At 49.9% G+C, this 14,254-nt stretch overlaps 1 protein-coding gene across 7 annotated transcripts; it reads left to right on the plus strand.

Moving 5' to 3' along the window:
- The first annotated feature begins 40 nt into the window (after positions 1-40).
- LOC108626939 (sex-lethal homolog) lies at positions 41-13,911 on the plus strand. Of its 7 annotated transcripts, XM_026815220.1 has the most exons (8): positions 41-599; positions 3,607-3,940; positions 4,026-4,201; positions 4,281-4,394; positions 5,171-5,331; positions 10,771-11,374; positions 13,518-13,590; positions 13,679-13,911. In XM_026815220.1, the coding sequence occupies exons 1-6, from the start codon at positions 553-555 to the stop codon at positions 11,031-11,033; spliced, it is 1,095 nt and encodes a 364-aa protein (XP_026671021.1). In that variant the 5' UTR covers positions 41-552; the 3' UTR covers positions 11,034-11,374; positions 13,518-13,590; positions 13,679-13,911. The 7 variants fall into 7 exon arrangements, with proteins under 7 accessions (XP_026671021.1, XP_026671023.1, XP_017883388.1 ...); XM_026815222.1 differs by having other exon boundaries at positions 3,403-3,940; positions 10,771-13,590; XM_018027899.2 differs by having other exon boundaries at positions 10,771-13,590.
- The last annotated feature ends 343 nt before the right edge of the window (positions 13,912-14,254 follow it).

Here is a 14,254-nt window from a genome sequence, read left to right on the forward strand (position 1 = left end):
TACGTAGGAACACGAGTAATTGAAACTCGCGCCTCGCGCCATGCACCGACCTAACCTTCACGCGACACAACCGACAGAGGAGCAGTTCACCGCCAACGCCAACGCGAGTGGGATCGCTCCGTGTTTGCGTTCAGTTTGTCGTTTGTATATTTCGATCGGGATACGCGCGGGTGCATAAAAACAATGTTTCTCACAGCGAGTACGTAGTTCCTCGTTTCCTTGTCAACGAGAAAACATCGGATGACCGTAAACGATTTTGATTAATCGGACAGTTCGAGGTTCTAATGAGTTTTCCCAGCGCGTTTTTCTCGTTGCGTCGGGATCGCGAAGTCGGATCCGATTAAAATTATAATCGAAATCGAACGCGAAAGACGACGAGTAATAAATTCTGTGTCCGTGTGCGTGCGGGTCGTTTGTAGCTTAACCGGGAAAAGAAAGATCCGTGGAACATGAGCGATTGCATCCGGGAAACTTGGTGAATACGACGCGAACGACGAGGCAAAAATGAAAAGTCCGAGGGTGATATAACGTGATGTTTCGTAAATTCACGGGATGGAGCAAAAAGGAGGTGCATCGAACGACGCGAATCCTCGAACGGGGTAAGTTCTTCTCATCGAGGATTTTAATGCACGTCGGGAATGGAAGCCGGGAAAGTCGAAAGATCTGTTTGCTGTTCCGAGCATTACTGCGTTTCGTCGGTCAATAAACGTATACGGAGGTTAGACACGCCGGAGACAGTACTTACATTTGGTTCGCCTATTTTTAATTCACAGTTCTCGTACATACATACAATACGTACATGTGCACGCGTTGACGCTCGATCATATTGCGTCGTTAATTTTTTTCGTACGTGTACGTAGCTTTTGGGTGGAAGGAACATTCACTTTGTTACATACGACAGCAGTTATGGCAAACGGTGGCAGTATTAGCGCAATGCGGTATCTCGCGGACTCGAAAGAACTGCGAGTTTCCTGTAAGGGAACGGTTCGTCCGAGCCCTAGTTCGAAGGAGGCAAATAGTCTCGTAATCGTTCTACGTAATATTCGTTTCTAATAGGATTATTTTCTATTAGTATTTCCCCGTTCTCGTCCGCGTACGATCTGCGCGATGCATAAACAGGACGGAAATGCGTACAATTTTCAACGATTGACAGAGTAACCTCGTTTCTCGAAACAAAACAAGCCCTGAAAAGAACAGGAGAAAATCGGATCGTGCGCCGTAGGTAGGAGTCAGTCGTCGTTTTTATTTCTGCGAAGCAGGTTATTACCGCGAGATTTCCGATAATATTTCTGTGAAGTTTCGCGTTCAGTTTCCGATGTTCGCGGTTTCTTATTGGGAAGCATTACCGAGGTACGCCTAAACGAGACGAACGCTCTCGTAGATTCGCAAGATCAGGTTCACTCTCGGCCGTCGATCTCGAACGACGTGATCGCTGAAAAATGAAATCGGTGGTGGATTTGATCTATTTTAAAAATCATTCGTCGAGGGAATAGAATAATGGGCGAAATTGGCGTAAGCCCCGGATTCGCGCGAACATGCGCCAAGAATTTAGGCGGGATCTGTCCGCCCCATGCGCATCCCCGTTGTACAGGCCGTCTCATCGCGGGCATAGCATTCGTTACGCGCCACGATCTTCCGTGTGTGTTTTCAGTTAATCCGTTCGGACGTCTGATGCTTGATCGATAGTTTGGACGACACGGGCCGCGGCGCAGGGTCGTTCTCCCCGTCGGTTTTCGTTTTCAACGAGTAGCAACGGGTCGCGAATACGAATTAATTGAAACTCTCTATAGATCTCGGCATTGGAGTCGCGTAGTGGGACAGTGTGCCGTGAGAGGGTGCCGCACGGGTACGGGATGAGAGGCAGGTCAGGGGCTGGGGCTCGCCGCGTAAGTAAGTGTAAGTGAAGACTAGTCGGTCAGTACGTTTGCGTACGCCGTGTCGTTCGGGTTACGTGCCACGTTCCTCCGCGATCGGTCGACCGCAAACTCTTCTCGTCGTTCTCTGCGCGTCGAGGCCCTCCCTGGCTGGTTGTAACGCACCGCGAAAGCGACGACACGGAACGCGCGCCAGTCGCCTACCAACTGTGATAACGAACCGGTGCGTGGTTCGCGATGGTGCAACGGGCTTACATAATTGTTGGCGTGCATTAAAACGAAAGACGGTCGCGCATATACGCGCGTGACACCAGTAAACGCGCGCCTACCCTTTTTCACCGAGATCCGATCTTCCTTCGACCGCGCTGCGCGCCGCGTTTCCTCCACCGGACTACTTCTCGCTCGCTTCGGTACGTACTCTTATATCTCATACTCCCGTAACCCTACCCTTGGCGAAGGTTTATCTTCGGATAAGCCCATCCTTGTCTAGCGCCCGCTCCAATCTGCCCTCGGCTCCCTCTCGCTCCCTCCATATTGTGACAGCTTGGTCGATTCACGGATCGGCCGGGCCAGTTTCCCGGGCCCCCATCCGCCCGTGAAACAAAGTCGGACAGGGTTCATTTTCGTCGGTGAACCTTCCGATTTCCGTTCTTTCCGTTGACTCGCGCTATCGTTTCTCCTCTGTTCATTTCGTTCTCGTCCCGTCTCGTTCTCGCTCTCTCTCTCTCTCTCTCTCGCTCTCTCGCTCTCGGACGTACACGCGCAAAGATGGTGTTACGAGGGCAATCTCCGAAATGAGGTCAAACAGGGTTCCCGTTTGCCGCTGAATTTTCGCATCTACTTTTTTTTTCCCCCCGCCCTCCCGGCGTATCGAATGATAATTACAAAGAGCACGGGGCGTTTTATCGACGGTCGTTAATGATATATAACACGAAGACGAGGCGACGATGCTTTACGTTCTCGGTAATAAAAATCGGGACATGGCTTATAAACAGTAAACAGACACGAAGCGGTCGAGTACGCGGAAATTCTCGTCAACGAACCGTAATCCGTCCCCCAGTATCCTCGTTTTTCATACCCGGTTCCAGTGAACCCGCCTTACACACAATAACATCGCCTTATCGAGACACGATTTCACTGTCCGCGGTTATCCGCTCGTCCCTTAAACGTCTGAATGGAATTTCGTCGATGTGTCAACGTGCACGATCCGTGTCACGACACAATCTTTACCTGTATCTGTATCTACGAGAAGGTTATGGTTACGACGGTGAGCGTCGGCAGCTTCTGCATCCTCCTGTTTATTATGAATCGATTCGATCGCAATCACGAATGTACCGTTCGTACGCGTGGCCGTTCGAACGCGTTTACCTATTATCGGAGTAAGGTATCCCGTGCTTGGTCTCCCAATTCGCATACATAGATACATGCTAGAGCTACTCCGTTTGATTTAGTTGGTTTCATTCATGGCTACTCTCGCTGATTCTGTTTTGTCCTTACTTGCCTTTGTTTGTTTGTTTCTGACACACAGGTCTGGCATCATATACATATATTGTATATATGCAGATTTATTTTCTATTTATTTTGAACCGCTTAAAGAAAGCAGAGAGCATTCAAACGCACAGGCCACAAGCAACCAATCATGGCATTGCACGGGGAAGACGTAGTAACGATTTTGTTTATATTTTTTGTATTTGCTGACCCCATCGACGGTTATCCTGGGATGAATCAAAAGTTGGAGTACGCAGCAACCGGAGCAGCAGAACTGTCAGCCCGCGGGGACCGAGCAGCAACAAGAGCAACAGAGAATAAAGCAAGAGTTTGCCGACATGACGGATCAGCGAGAACAGCAGCCTCAGCCGCAACAACAGCAGCAGCAGCAGCAGCAGTCCCATCAGCAGCAGCAGCAGCAGCAGCAGCAGCAGCAACAACAAACCAAAGGAAACGAAGAGCCGAGAACAAATCTGATCATCAACTATCTTCCACAGAGCATGACCGAGAAGGACCTTTACAGTCTGTTCGTGACCATCGGTCCCGTAGAGTCCTGTCGCGTCATGAAGGATTACAAAGTAAGCTCGTTTCTCCGAGACCGCACCTACCGTAGCTATTCACCCGCCGTACAGACTACTCTGCTAACGATCGTTTCGTTTTCAGACGGGATACAGTTACGGTTTCGGTTTCGTCAATTACGCGAAAGCCGAAGACGCGGCCACCGCTATAAGCACCTTGAACGGGCTCCAGGTCCAGAACAAAAGGCTGAAAGTGTCGTTCGCGAGGCCGTCCGGTGAAGAGATCAAGGAGACCAATCTCTACGTCACGAATCTGCCAAGGTATTTGGCCACAGTTCACTGGGCGCGAGTACTCGACGCGTACGAGACGCGTTTGAACGCGACGTTCTTTCTGTTTCAGAAACATAACCGAGAGTCAGATCGACGATATATTTAGCAAATACGGGAACATCGTGCAAAAGAACATTTTAAAAGACAAACTCACCGGATTGCCGCGGGGCGTGGCATTTGTAAGGTGCGTTCTCTCGATGTACCCTCGATATCTGCGCGTTTTCATTTCCCCGCGGTGGTAGTTGGTCGGACTTTTTACGTTTCTAAAGGGCCGCGTCGTTTAGCGTCGAACGGCAAATCGACGCGCTAATGGAGAACATCGGTCGGTCGTCGTTGGCACGCTGCCGTTCCCGTCATAATTAGTAACCGAATGTCCGTGGCGACGCACAGTCGGCGTCGTCGTTACGTACCGCATGATCGTTCGTTTATTCGGTCGACCGTATTTTTGTTGTTTTCCTCGTTGCGAGAATTGGGACACGCGCGGTTGACGGATCACGCCGTCGTTCGTGGCCTGCTCGTTGTGCAACTAGTTATTCCATGCGCGTCGGACGCACCTGTGTATTTATTTTTCGCGATATTCGTTGCCAAATTATTTTCGTACGCACGCGCCGCCTTTCCCTTGCATAACTTGGATTTACCCAAATTGCCCGACCACCGAGCGGCCCACTTGGAGATCACCGTGAACCGCGCGCGCGTGCAACTAGATTTCTGGTCCGCGGGAAAATAGTACCGAGAACGTGTGTCGGCCGTCTCTAAATAGAATCCGTAGATCCGTTTGGGACGATTTCTCTTAATTTTGGCAGAATCTAAGGTCTCGTTAGAGACCTCTTGCTCTAGATCCGGATAAATTCCGCACGCGTACCCAGATATCTGGCAGGGATCGGGCACCGTCGTTCATTGCCAAGCGCGATCTTTCTCCATGGATTCTTACCCGGCCCTCCGTTTTACGCCCCCGTTTAGATTCGACAAGCGGGAAGAGGCGCAAGAAGCGATCGCGCGGCTACACGGCACGATACCGCAAGGTGGAACGGAGCCGCTCAGCGTGAAAATCGCGGAGGAACACGGGAAACAAAAGGCAGCGTACTATGCCGGGTGGCAGGCCGGTTACAATCAGAGTCGAGGTAAGTAACTGCGATTTTCTCGGTGGACGATTAATATTAGCCTTGCCCGTGTACATTCTTTCGTTCTTCGACCTGCCAGTAGAAATTACACGTATCTCGAAACCGACTAATTTATTTATTATTTCACTTATTTAAATTACGTTGGATTTTTACTGACGGGTTTGCATTTTGGCTTCACCATCGATCTCCCACGATCGAAATCGGAGTACAACCGCGGTTTTGCGTCACTTTCTATTGCCGTTGTCGTTGGAATCGTAGTCGACGTCGCGTCGTATTTATCTGTTTCGATGGGACACGTCCGTGTTACTCGTCTCTGTTCCTTTCGTTCTGTTCGGCTGTTTGTTCTTTCGTCCCGTCGGTTTCTCGCATTCTCGTTTCTACCCTCGTATCCCCCCTCGAGACGTGTAGACCCGGTGAAGTCGGGGCAGCGACGCTCTGACGCGAGATGTAACTCCTGTAAAACAGTCGCAAGGTCTGTCAAAGTTTCTCGCATTTTCTTTTTTTTTTTCTCTTTCTTTTTCTTTTTCATTGTTTGGATCGCGTTGTCCAGGATGTGGATGTTCCTTCTATTCAAGATTGTTTTGAAGGAGAGTTTGCATCGTCGACAGCGTGTTTGGTCGTCGAACGTCGAGAACGGTGTTTTAACGTTTGATAATTGTTTGCCAGATACGGCTGTATCTAAGTCGATGTACGGCGAAGATTGAAAATACTGTTTGCGTTCCAAATGCTGCGTGCAACGATAAAACGATGCCGCACGCCGCGTTTCTCTGCGAGTACTACCCGTCCGCGTAGAGACGCACGTTGTCGCGGCTGTTCATTTTCTCTGTGTTCCATTTTCGTTAAGAATTTTTTCGACGTTGTGCGCATGAGATTGTTTGCATACATTCGCTACACACGAGAGCCAGACGACGATCTCTCCGGCGGTGCTGTTCGGTCGCACGCGGGAGACGGTAAGAGACGCGACACGCCAGTTTCGCAAACGGAAGAGCAAGTGTCACTGTGACAGAGACGTTTTTGCGTGTGACGATTTTTTATAATGGACGAGAGCAAGAAACGAGACGAAAACCTACTGATAAACGTGTACGAGAATCGTCGTATTCCTGCTAGATTCGATGACGGATGACCGTGGTTCTCGAGAGAAAAGACGAAAGCGTACGGAAACGAGGAGAACCCAGCGAGGCCGGTACATTTATTTATTCATTTCTTTTCATTTTCTTTTCGAATCGTTAATCGTTTCGAATCCACGGCACGGATCGACGAGATTGTAAATTCTGTTGTTTCCGACCGCTGACGCTGTGTTACCATGTTTATTTCACGTGGTCGTTTATAGAAAGACGTGCGTACGACAGAGAAAATCATTGTACTATTTACGTCTTTAAGCTACTTTTTGTACTTATTTTTTTTTTCTACCGAGACATAGACACTTCGTACTGCATATAGATATACGTTTTGTTAATTATTTGAGACTATGGAAATACACTTTTCTGTTCACGGATGGATTTATTCAACCCTCCTCCGATCCTTGATCGACTCGCGCGCGAGTTCTCGTCCAGCCTCCTCTTCTCTCTCTCTCTCTCTCTCTCTCTCTCTGTATCTGTATTTTTTTTATCGATCAGGGCCTTTTGTTTGAAACACGATGATTGACAAGCGCCTGTAGTGTTTATGTTCGAAGGAAGTAGGTATTTTTTTTCTTCTGTGAGTCGTGTATTCTGATTAAGTAGGATTTATTTGTAACACGATGTTTCGCGACGTTGTACGCTGCTCGAAAGCTCGCGCTTGTACACGCGTAGTTACGCGCGTCCGTCGACCCGTGCCTACGAGAGGAGAGACTTGGAGCAGCGTAGAAAGAGCGTGCAACGAGATCGTCGTATGCCTGCGAACAATTATTTATTTAGCGAGCGTCGTTGCTGATCCGTGATTAGTTTCTGGACGGAATGCATTCGCGGAAACGGTGTGGCTTTAACAGAGAAGTTTGTTCAGTGCATGGCTGTGTCTTCTATCATGCGATTGTCATGTTATATGCAACAACGGACGAATGCGTGTACGGACAAATAATTTTTCGTCGGACGATCGATCGGAAAGAAAGAAAAAGAAAATGTGTGTTCTTCACCGGCTGCCTAGCACCTTTGGTGTATTTGTCTGGAAGTGCATTCGTCTGAACGAAGTGTTTTCGAATAATTCTTTAACTTGAACCATTCTGATTTCTATGCTCGCCAATCGACGAAGGAGAACGTCTGTATCCGACCAGGAATAAATACCAGCGATACGCGCATTATCTTTATTAAACGAACGACGCGATATCTCGTTCGGTACACTCGTTCGCCTCGCGAATCACCTAGTGCGAAACGAGTTCGGGTTCCGGGGCGTTTGAAGCGCGCCGAACACCGGCAAAGTTGTTATCACGGTTATTGTAACACTACTTCACTAGAGACGAGACGCGCGCGTCACTCTCCCGGATCGCCTCGTTCCTTTCTTTCTCACTCTCTCTCTCTCTCTCTCTCTCTCTCTGTGTGTGTGTGTGTACGTACTCGGACACACGAACACGATTCGTTCTCGGTTTTTTGTATCGCGCGGATCACGAGAGCCCACGATCGAAATTAAATTTAAACACGAATTGCTCAAAGAACGCGAACCACCGGTCCCACCCGGAGGTCTCCTCCGTGGTCGCGCAGCCTTCGGGACGCCTCGTCGTCGAGCGTTCGGTTTAACACTTTGATCGAAAGTATGCGCGCCGGGACGTCGACGCGATCGCACTATTCTGTCCGAGATAATTGCTCAGGACGTCGATCCCCGTCGACCGAGTCGGCGGGGTGTCTTCGACGTCTATCAAGATCAACGTGTTAAGCGGCAAGGAAACAAGCGTTTCTGTGTTTTACTTAAGATTAGGTAGAGCGATTAAACGAGACGTTGTAATCGGTAGTTAGGCCAGTTCTTCCATCCGAGGGTTTTTACGGACCGTCTCTCCGGGAGACGGTCCCTTCGTTCCGTTCACCGACGTCGGTGAACCTTAGCGTAGAGTTTAGAATTTAGCTAGCGAAAGTATCCCACGTCGGCCAGATCCTCGAACGACCGAGGGGAAGAGTCGTCGTTCGAGCAACGGCGAACCGATCGACCGTGGAAGTCGACCGCGTTTTCCCCGACGTTCCGAGACCCGATCGTCGGGAATCGCGAATCGTTCCAGGGTCGAACGGTCGACCGACGACGGGGCGACGGCAATCTTTTCTATTTATGAAGTTAAACGATCTTCGCTGTTAATGATTTTCACCCTGTCAATCCTGAACGCGTCTTAGACGCGAATCGATCGAAGAAAGTTCGAATCGCCGATTCGGCTACGTCGACAGATATTATACATAGGTATGCGTATAAGAAACACGTATCTCCTACGATCCTGACAATCGTTCCCTTTTTTTAGCAGATTTTTCCCGATCGTTCGACACTTACATACTTATACATAATTATAACTACGACGCGAACGCTTTCGATATATCGTCCGTAATCGATGTTATCAATTAATAGATCTCTGTAGGAGGTACCACCGACCTCGTCCCCGACGATCGACCCGAACCTCGCGACCACGCGGGGAAAGAGAGGGTCGCGATCAGGGACGAGGTGTGCCGCACGATGTAATCGACGAGTACAGGAGGCAGAATCGTGCAACTCGCGACTTAGCAAATCGAAACTATTTAGGAATTTAATATTGCGAATGCGCCGGTATTTGAGCCATTGCACGCGACCGTTTCTCGCGTCGAGTCTCCGTCGACGGACGAACGAACGAACGAAAGACCGCCGAGCGGGCGGCGAAACAGGGAATGGTAAAAAGAGACGGCCAGGACGATCGATACCGAGAGTTTAATTAGTACTTAAGTCAGGCGAATCAACGAGCTAAGATTCTCAAACGTATTCATTCAGAACGTCTGTGCGACGAGCTCCTGCGCGTCGTTCTTTCCACAGGACAGACACCTGTTCGCCGAGCGAACTCGAAACACAGTCGACGAGACCGCCGCGAGTAGCGAGCGGACCGAGAGCAATAAATCCATGTGCACCTTGGAAAGAGCGACGCGACCGTTTTCCACGATCAGTGTACATAAACCGAAAATTCTAATTTTAACTTAACACGTTAAGTAGTAAATTGTAAGGTCTAACGGATCGAAGATCGTTCGAAATGGTTATAATCCCGAAGTCCAATAGTGCTAACGATGGCTGTGATATGGAATAAGGAAAAATTAACGAGAGAACGAACGAACGAACGAAACTCGCTCCTCTCTTCACCGCTCTCTTGTTCGCGTTCTGTTCATCTAATCGCCGAGATCGCGCTGTCCCGTACGTTTTCCCGCGTCGAATTTATCAACGTTCCGCACGCGGACGACAATCGTGATCGACGGACGCCGGGAGAGATATCGAGCGGAAATTGGGGACGTTCGTTTTACTCAGAGTTCTTTCGTACAATTGAGAGAGCGACGAAATCGGAGAGACAGAGTATGTATTAAGTCTCGGTAAAAAATGCCTGCGACATTCCCAATAATACATTCATCGTATTTTTCTCTTCTTCTTCTTCTTCTTCTTCTTCTTCTACTTCTTGCTCGTGTTGCCGTAAGAGATCGATCTCGTAGACAACTAGTAGAGAGTCGAGAAGTCTAGCGCGGAAGAATTCGCGAATGGCGCACCGGAAGTCAGTTCCCTCGCGGATTTCCCGAAGCGGAAGAACTCGTCTCGAATTGAGAGACGAGTTCGACCGTATGTATGAACACGTTTCGACGAGATCTCCAGGTCTGATTCCGGGCGCCGACGAGACGCGCGCACGTGCTCGAGCGAATCCACGGCGGGTCTACATCGATACGGTAGAGAGCTGCGAATTATTGTACACGGTAGGACGAACGACGATGCGTCGTGCGAGATCGTTACCACTGACGACGACGCGTGCGAGACGCGCGAGCGTCGCGTCGACGGCGTTTGTGCCGTTCTCGCGCTCGAACACACACACTCGGTTCCTTCGGGAGAAGGTTCGAAATCACGCGTACATCCCGCGATCGGGACGGAACCTACCTTCGAACAGACAGTTGCCGCACAAGTACTTCGCGTCACCTTTCTTATCCTTGTTGCTACAGGGGTCCGCGTGATTCTGTAGTCGCTCGTTAAATTTCATTAAAACGATTAGAAAGCAACGCTCGGCATCTGTCCACTTTATTCTACGGACCGTACGCGTCGATGCCCGCTTAGTGCTCGGTCATACGAACGTCGGTCATACGAACGTCGGTCATACGAACGTCGGCAAAATAAAATGGACACCGCGTCACGGTAATCACGTGCCCGCTCACTAAGCGAGCAGCGTTTACGCTTCCTTCGAACCTCGATTCCGTCCCGTCCCGTTCCATTCTAAATCTTCGTTTCCAGCTAGAGGCGCGATGGACGATCGACGCTGACGAGATACGTTGTTTGCAGGTGCCGGCGGCGGTTTGAGCGGCGGCGGCGGCGGCAGGGGCAGAGGTATCGGTGGCCCGCCAGGTATGGGAATGAGCATCAGCGGGGGTGGGCCAGGGATGATCGGAAGGGCGGGCGGTGGTTTCGGGCCGCGTGGCGGGCCACACGGCGGCTTCCTGGGCGGAAGCGGCGGTCCAGGTGCCATGAGGATGGAGAAGATCCACCCGCATCGCTTCAATCCGATCGGCATGGGAGGCGGTTACGTGCAGTCGCATTTCTGGTGACCTAGCGTAATCGTCGATCTGGACGGCGAGACAGCACCCACGGCTACGTACCTTTCTTCGTTCCACCAAAAGTCGAGCGACGCCGGTGACCGTTCGTAAATTCTGCCGAGGCGAACGGCGCCGCGGCGTTCGGCCCGATCGATCGTGTATAAAATTGTTACGGATAGTATTTAATGACGTTTCTACGTGCCTGTACCAAAGCTCGGAACACCTAGTATTGTACGCCGGGCGATGGGCGATCAGCCGGTTCGGTCCGCTGGAACGCCTCTCGTACACCGCAGATCTACTCGTCGAACGTTTCACCAGGGAGAAAATCCCGCTCCCACACGACCACGGTGGTGGTAGGTATACGTTGCGCCGAGCCCATCGCCGTTTTTACGTCGCCTTTTATCGTTAAAATCTATTCCCTCGATCAGCTTTAATATTTTCGTTCCATTGTACGTTTTAAACGAACGGCGTTCTTCCTCGCCAACTCGATTAAAATAATGCTCGTCGAACGTTGCGACTACGTTATAAGGTACAAAAAGAAGGGGAGGAACGCTTGGCCGTCGAGTCGTCCGTTTTACATCGGACGCGGTCGGTCGGTCGGTCGATGGCGAGTGAAATTCTAGAAATTCTATTTTTCTGGCGTTAGACGCGCGAACGTCCCTCTTGTCCCGTGAAACGCTTAAGGAGGTCGTTGCGAGGCACCCGGCGGTCAAAAGCCGGAGATTCCGTTCGAACGGCGAATCGGTCCTCGATGATCGGACGACTTCGACTTCCGAGAGACGCGACCGGGGGTCACTCGCTTTCCACGGTACGTCGTGCCCGACGAACGGACGTCGTTTCTCGCTTGGAAGGATCGATGCGAATCATCGAGCACCCATCGCCGCACCCCCTCGATTTATCTGTTACGAGTATGTACCTGCCGTTGAGCCGAACGTTTACCTTTCGTCGACGAACCGCGAACGAATCGTCGTACTTTTGACGCGGGCAGGGTGCCTATTTATTATTCTAGTTCTATTCGAATAAGGACACGCGATACTCGTGGAACGGTCCTCTTCTCTCAGCTTCGTTCGGCTTCGCGATCGCGCCGGATGGTCGCGAGGCCGATCGAACGGAGCCTTTCCTCTCCTCCCTTCTTCTTCGGTCGAAAGAGGGACGGAGACGCGCTCGGACAGGAAGCCAAGAGTTCTACGCGTTGTTGTACATTTTCTTTTAAATGGTTCTATCTCTCGAAACTTTATCGAACGTTCAACGTTGAGAGAAAAAGTTTTTATCGGGGTCACCGTACGAACGAGATCGCGTTTTCTCGTGCTCCGAACGAGACATTGGACCACGGTGGTCGCAGAACATCGCAGGTTCCCCGTTTACGTCCAGAGAGACATCAGGCAGATTATTTTTGTACGACCGTGGATCGCGACGTCGATCCGTGTACTTAAAAGTGAAAAGAAAAGAAAAAAAGACAGGCAGGGGAACGGAGACGAAGAGCGCCATCGTCGTCCATTGGAAGCGCTGTACATAAATTATAATGGAATCGCGTGAATCATCGCGGCACGTCGTAGACAAAAATGAGACTGACTTTTTATAGGGGACAAACTTTACGCAGTTTTAAAAACCGAAATTACGTTGTTGTTATTAATTGCGAAGCAATCGTTCTCTTTCTTTCTCTTTCTTCTGTATTTATTCTACTATCGAACAATCGAACCGCGATTCGCCGCGGGCGTAACGCGCTCGACGCAAGTATTATTATTCGACGACGGAGAGAAACTACGCGTATTTGCTATAAGATCACTGTTGTTCGTAGCGAAGCGTGTCGCGTTACCTGGCCGAGCCATCGTTCGAATCTTTTCGTAAACGCGATCATCGCCGATACTACTACATTCATTTCGTTGACAAATTCATACGATCACACACGAACACACACTCTCTCTCTCTCTATCTACACCTTTCTCTTTATCTCTTTGACTCGATCATTCGTATTTAACGTAAGAACTTATTATTTAAAATGAAATAAAATGTTTGAAAAACGGAGAGTCATGCCGGTGTGTGCGTTTGTCGATGATTTTATAAAAAGGAGGGGAGGCGAGAAATAATTTATTTTAGCCGCCGAGATTTTTTCGAACGATTATTTATTTGTACATAACATTTCGTCGGGCGAATCGCGTTTACTTTATCTATATTAAAAACGAGAAAACGAATTGTACGGAAGGGGTTTAACACTCGTGTCGTTGACGCAACGAACGGAGGCACGTTCTCTGCGATGCGATTCACTGGGTACGATGGTGCCCTTCATAAGGCAGCTTGCATTTAAAAAGCAGCAAAGTGCCCGATGACGAGCCGCGCCGTAGCCAGTTCTTAAAGCCTTTTCCCCACACGTGAAACAAACTGCAAATCCTTCTCTTCGACGTCGTCGGCCGTCGTCACTCGTTCGAAATCCGGTACACTCGCGTTGCGTAAAATCTGTCTTTCGTCCCGACGTTCACGGAAACACTGAACTTTAAGGAAGAACGGAAGAAGAAGAAGAAGAAGAAGAGGACGAAGAATTAGGGGGAGGAAGAGCGAGGCACAGCTGATGGTGTGTACGTTAGGGAATGCGACTTTTCACTGCACATTTTTCATCTTTGACCAGAAGCTTTATAACTACACTGCTTCTCCGCCCACAGGATGTCGCGGTTTGCAGATTAGCTAGCCACCTACTTGTAAAAGAGGAAACAGGAAGGGGCGGATAGCTGCACGAGATATCACCTTATGACAGATCTAGCTTTTAAGCAGGACAATTATCAAAAGCGTAGACCACTTACGTATATCCTCGTGACTACCATAGCCGAACGGAACAAATAAAGGATGCGATCCTTTCACCACTCTTCCATCGAAAGAACCATTCAGGTTTAAATCACGTCCGTGTGTTCGTTTCGTTCCAAACCTTACCAGCAAGTCGACGACCCGAAAATCACGACCCACTTCGGAGCTCCGTCTTTCCAAAGCTCTTTTCGTTCGGCCGATCAAGGACCAGGAGGGCACGCGTACACACCTTCCTTAATCCCTAATCGAAAAGTCGAGCGGACGAGCGTTCGCCTAGGAACGGTTGGAAGCGTTGATCAAAGCCAGTGGGTAAAGGGCGCTTTGACGCATTTAAGGGCCAGTGTGAGAGAGGGTATACGTGGTGGTGTCTCCTGACGGGGTCACAGAGGATTTGCCTGGCTCGTTAGCCACGGTCATCCGCGTCCCCCCCCCCCCCC

This window comes from Ceratina calcarata, unplaced genomic scaffold, assembly GCF_001652005.2.
Source record: "Ceratina calcarata isolate Rehan_Ccalc_2016 unplaced genomic scaffold, ASM165200v1 scaffold435.2, whole genome shotgun sequence".
Lineage (NCBI taxonomy): Eukaryota > Metazoa > Arthropoda > Insecta > Hymenoptera > Apidae > Ceratina > Ceratina calcarata.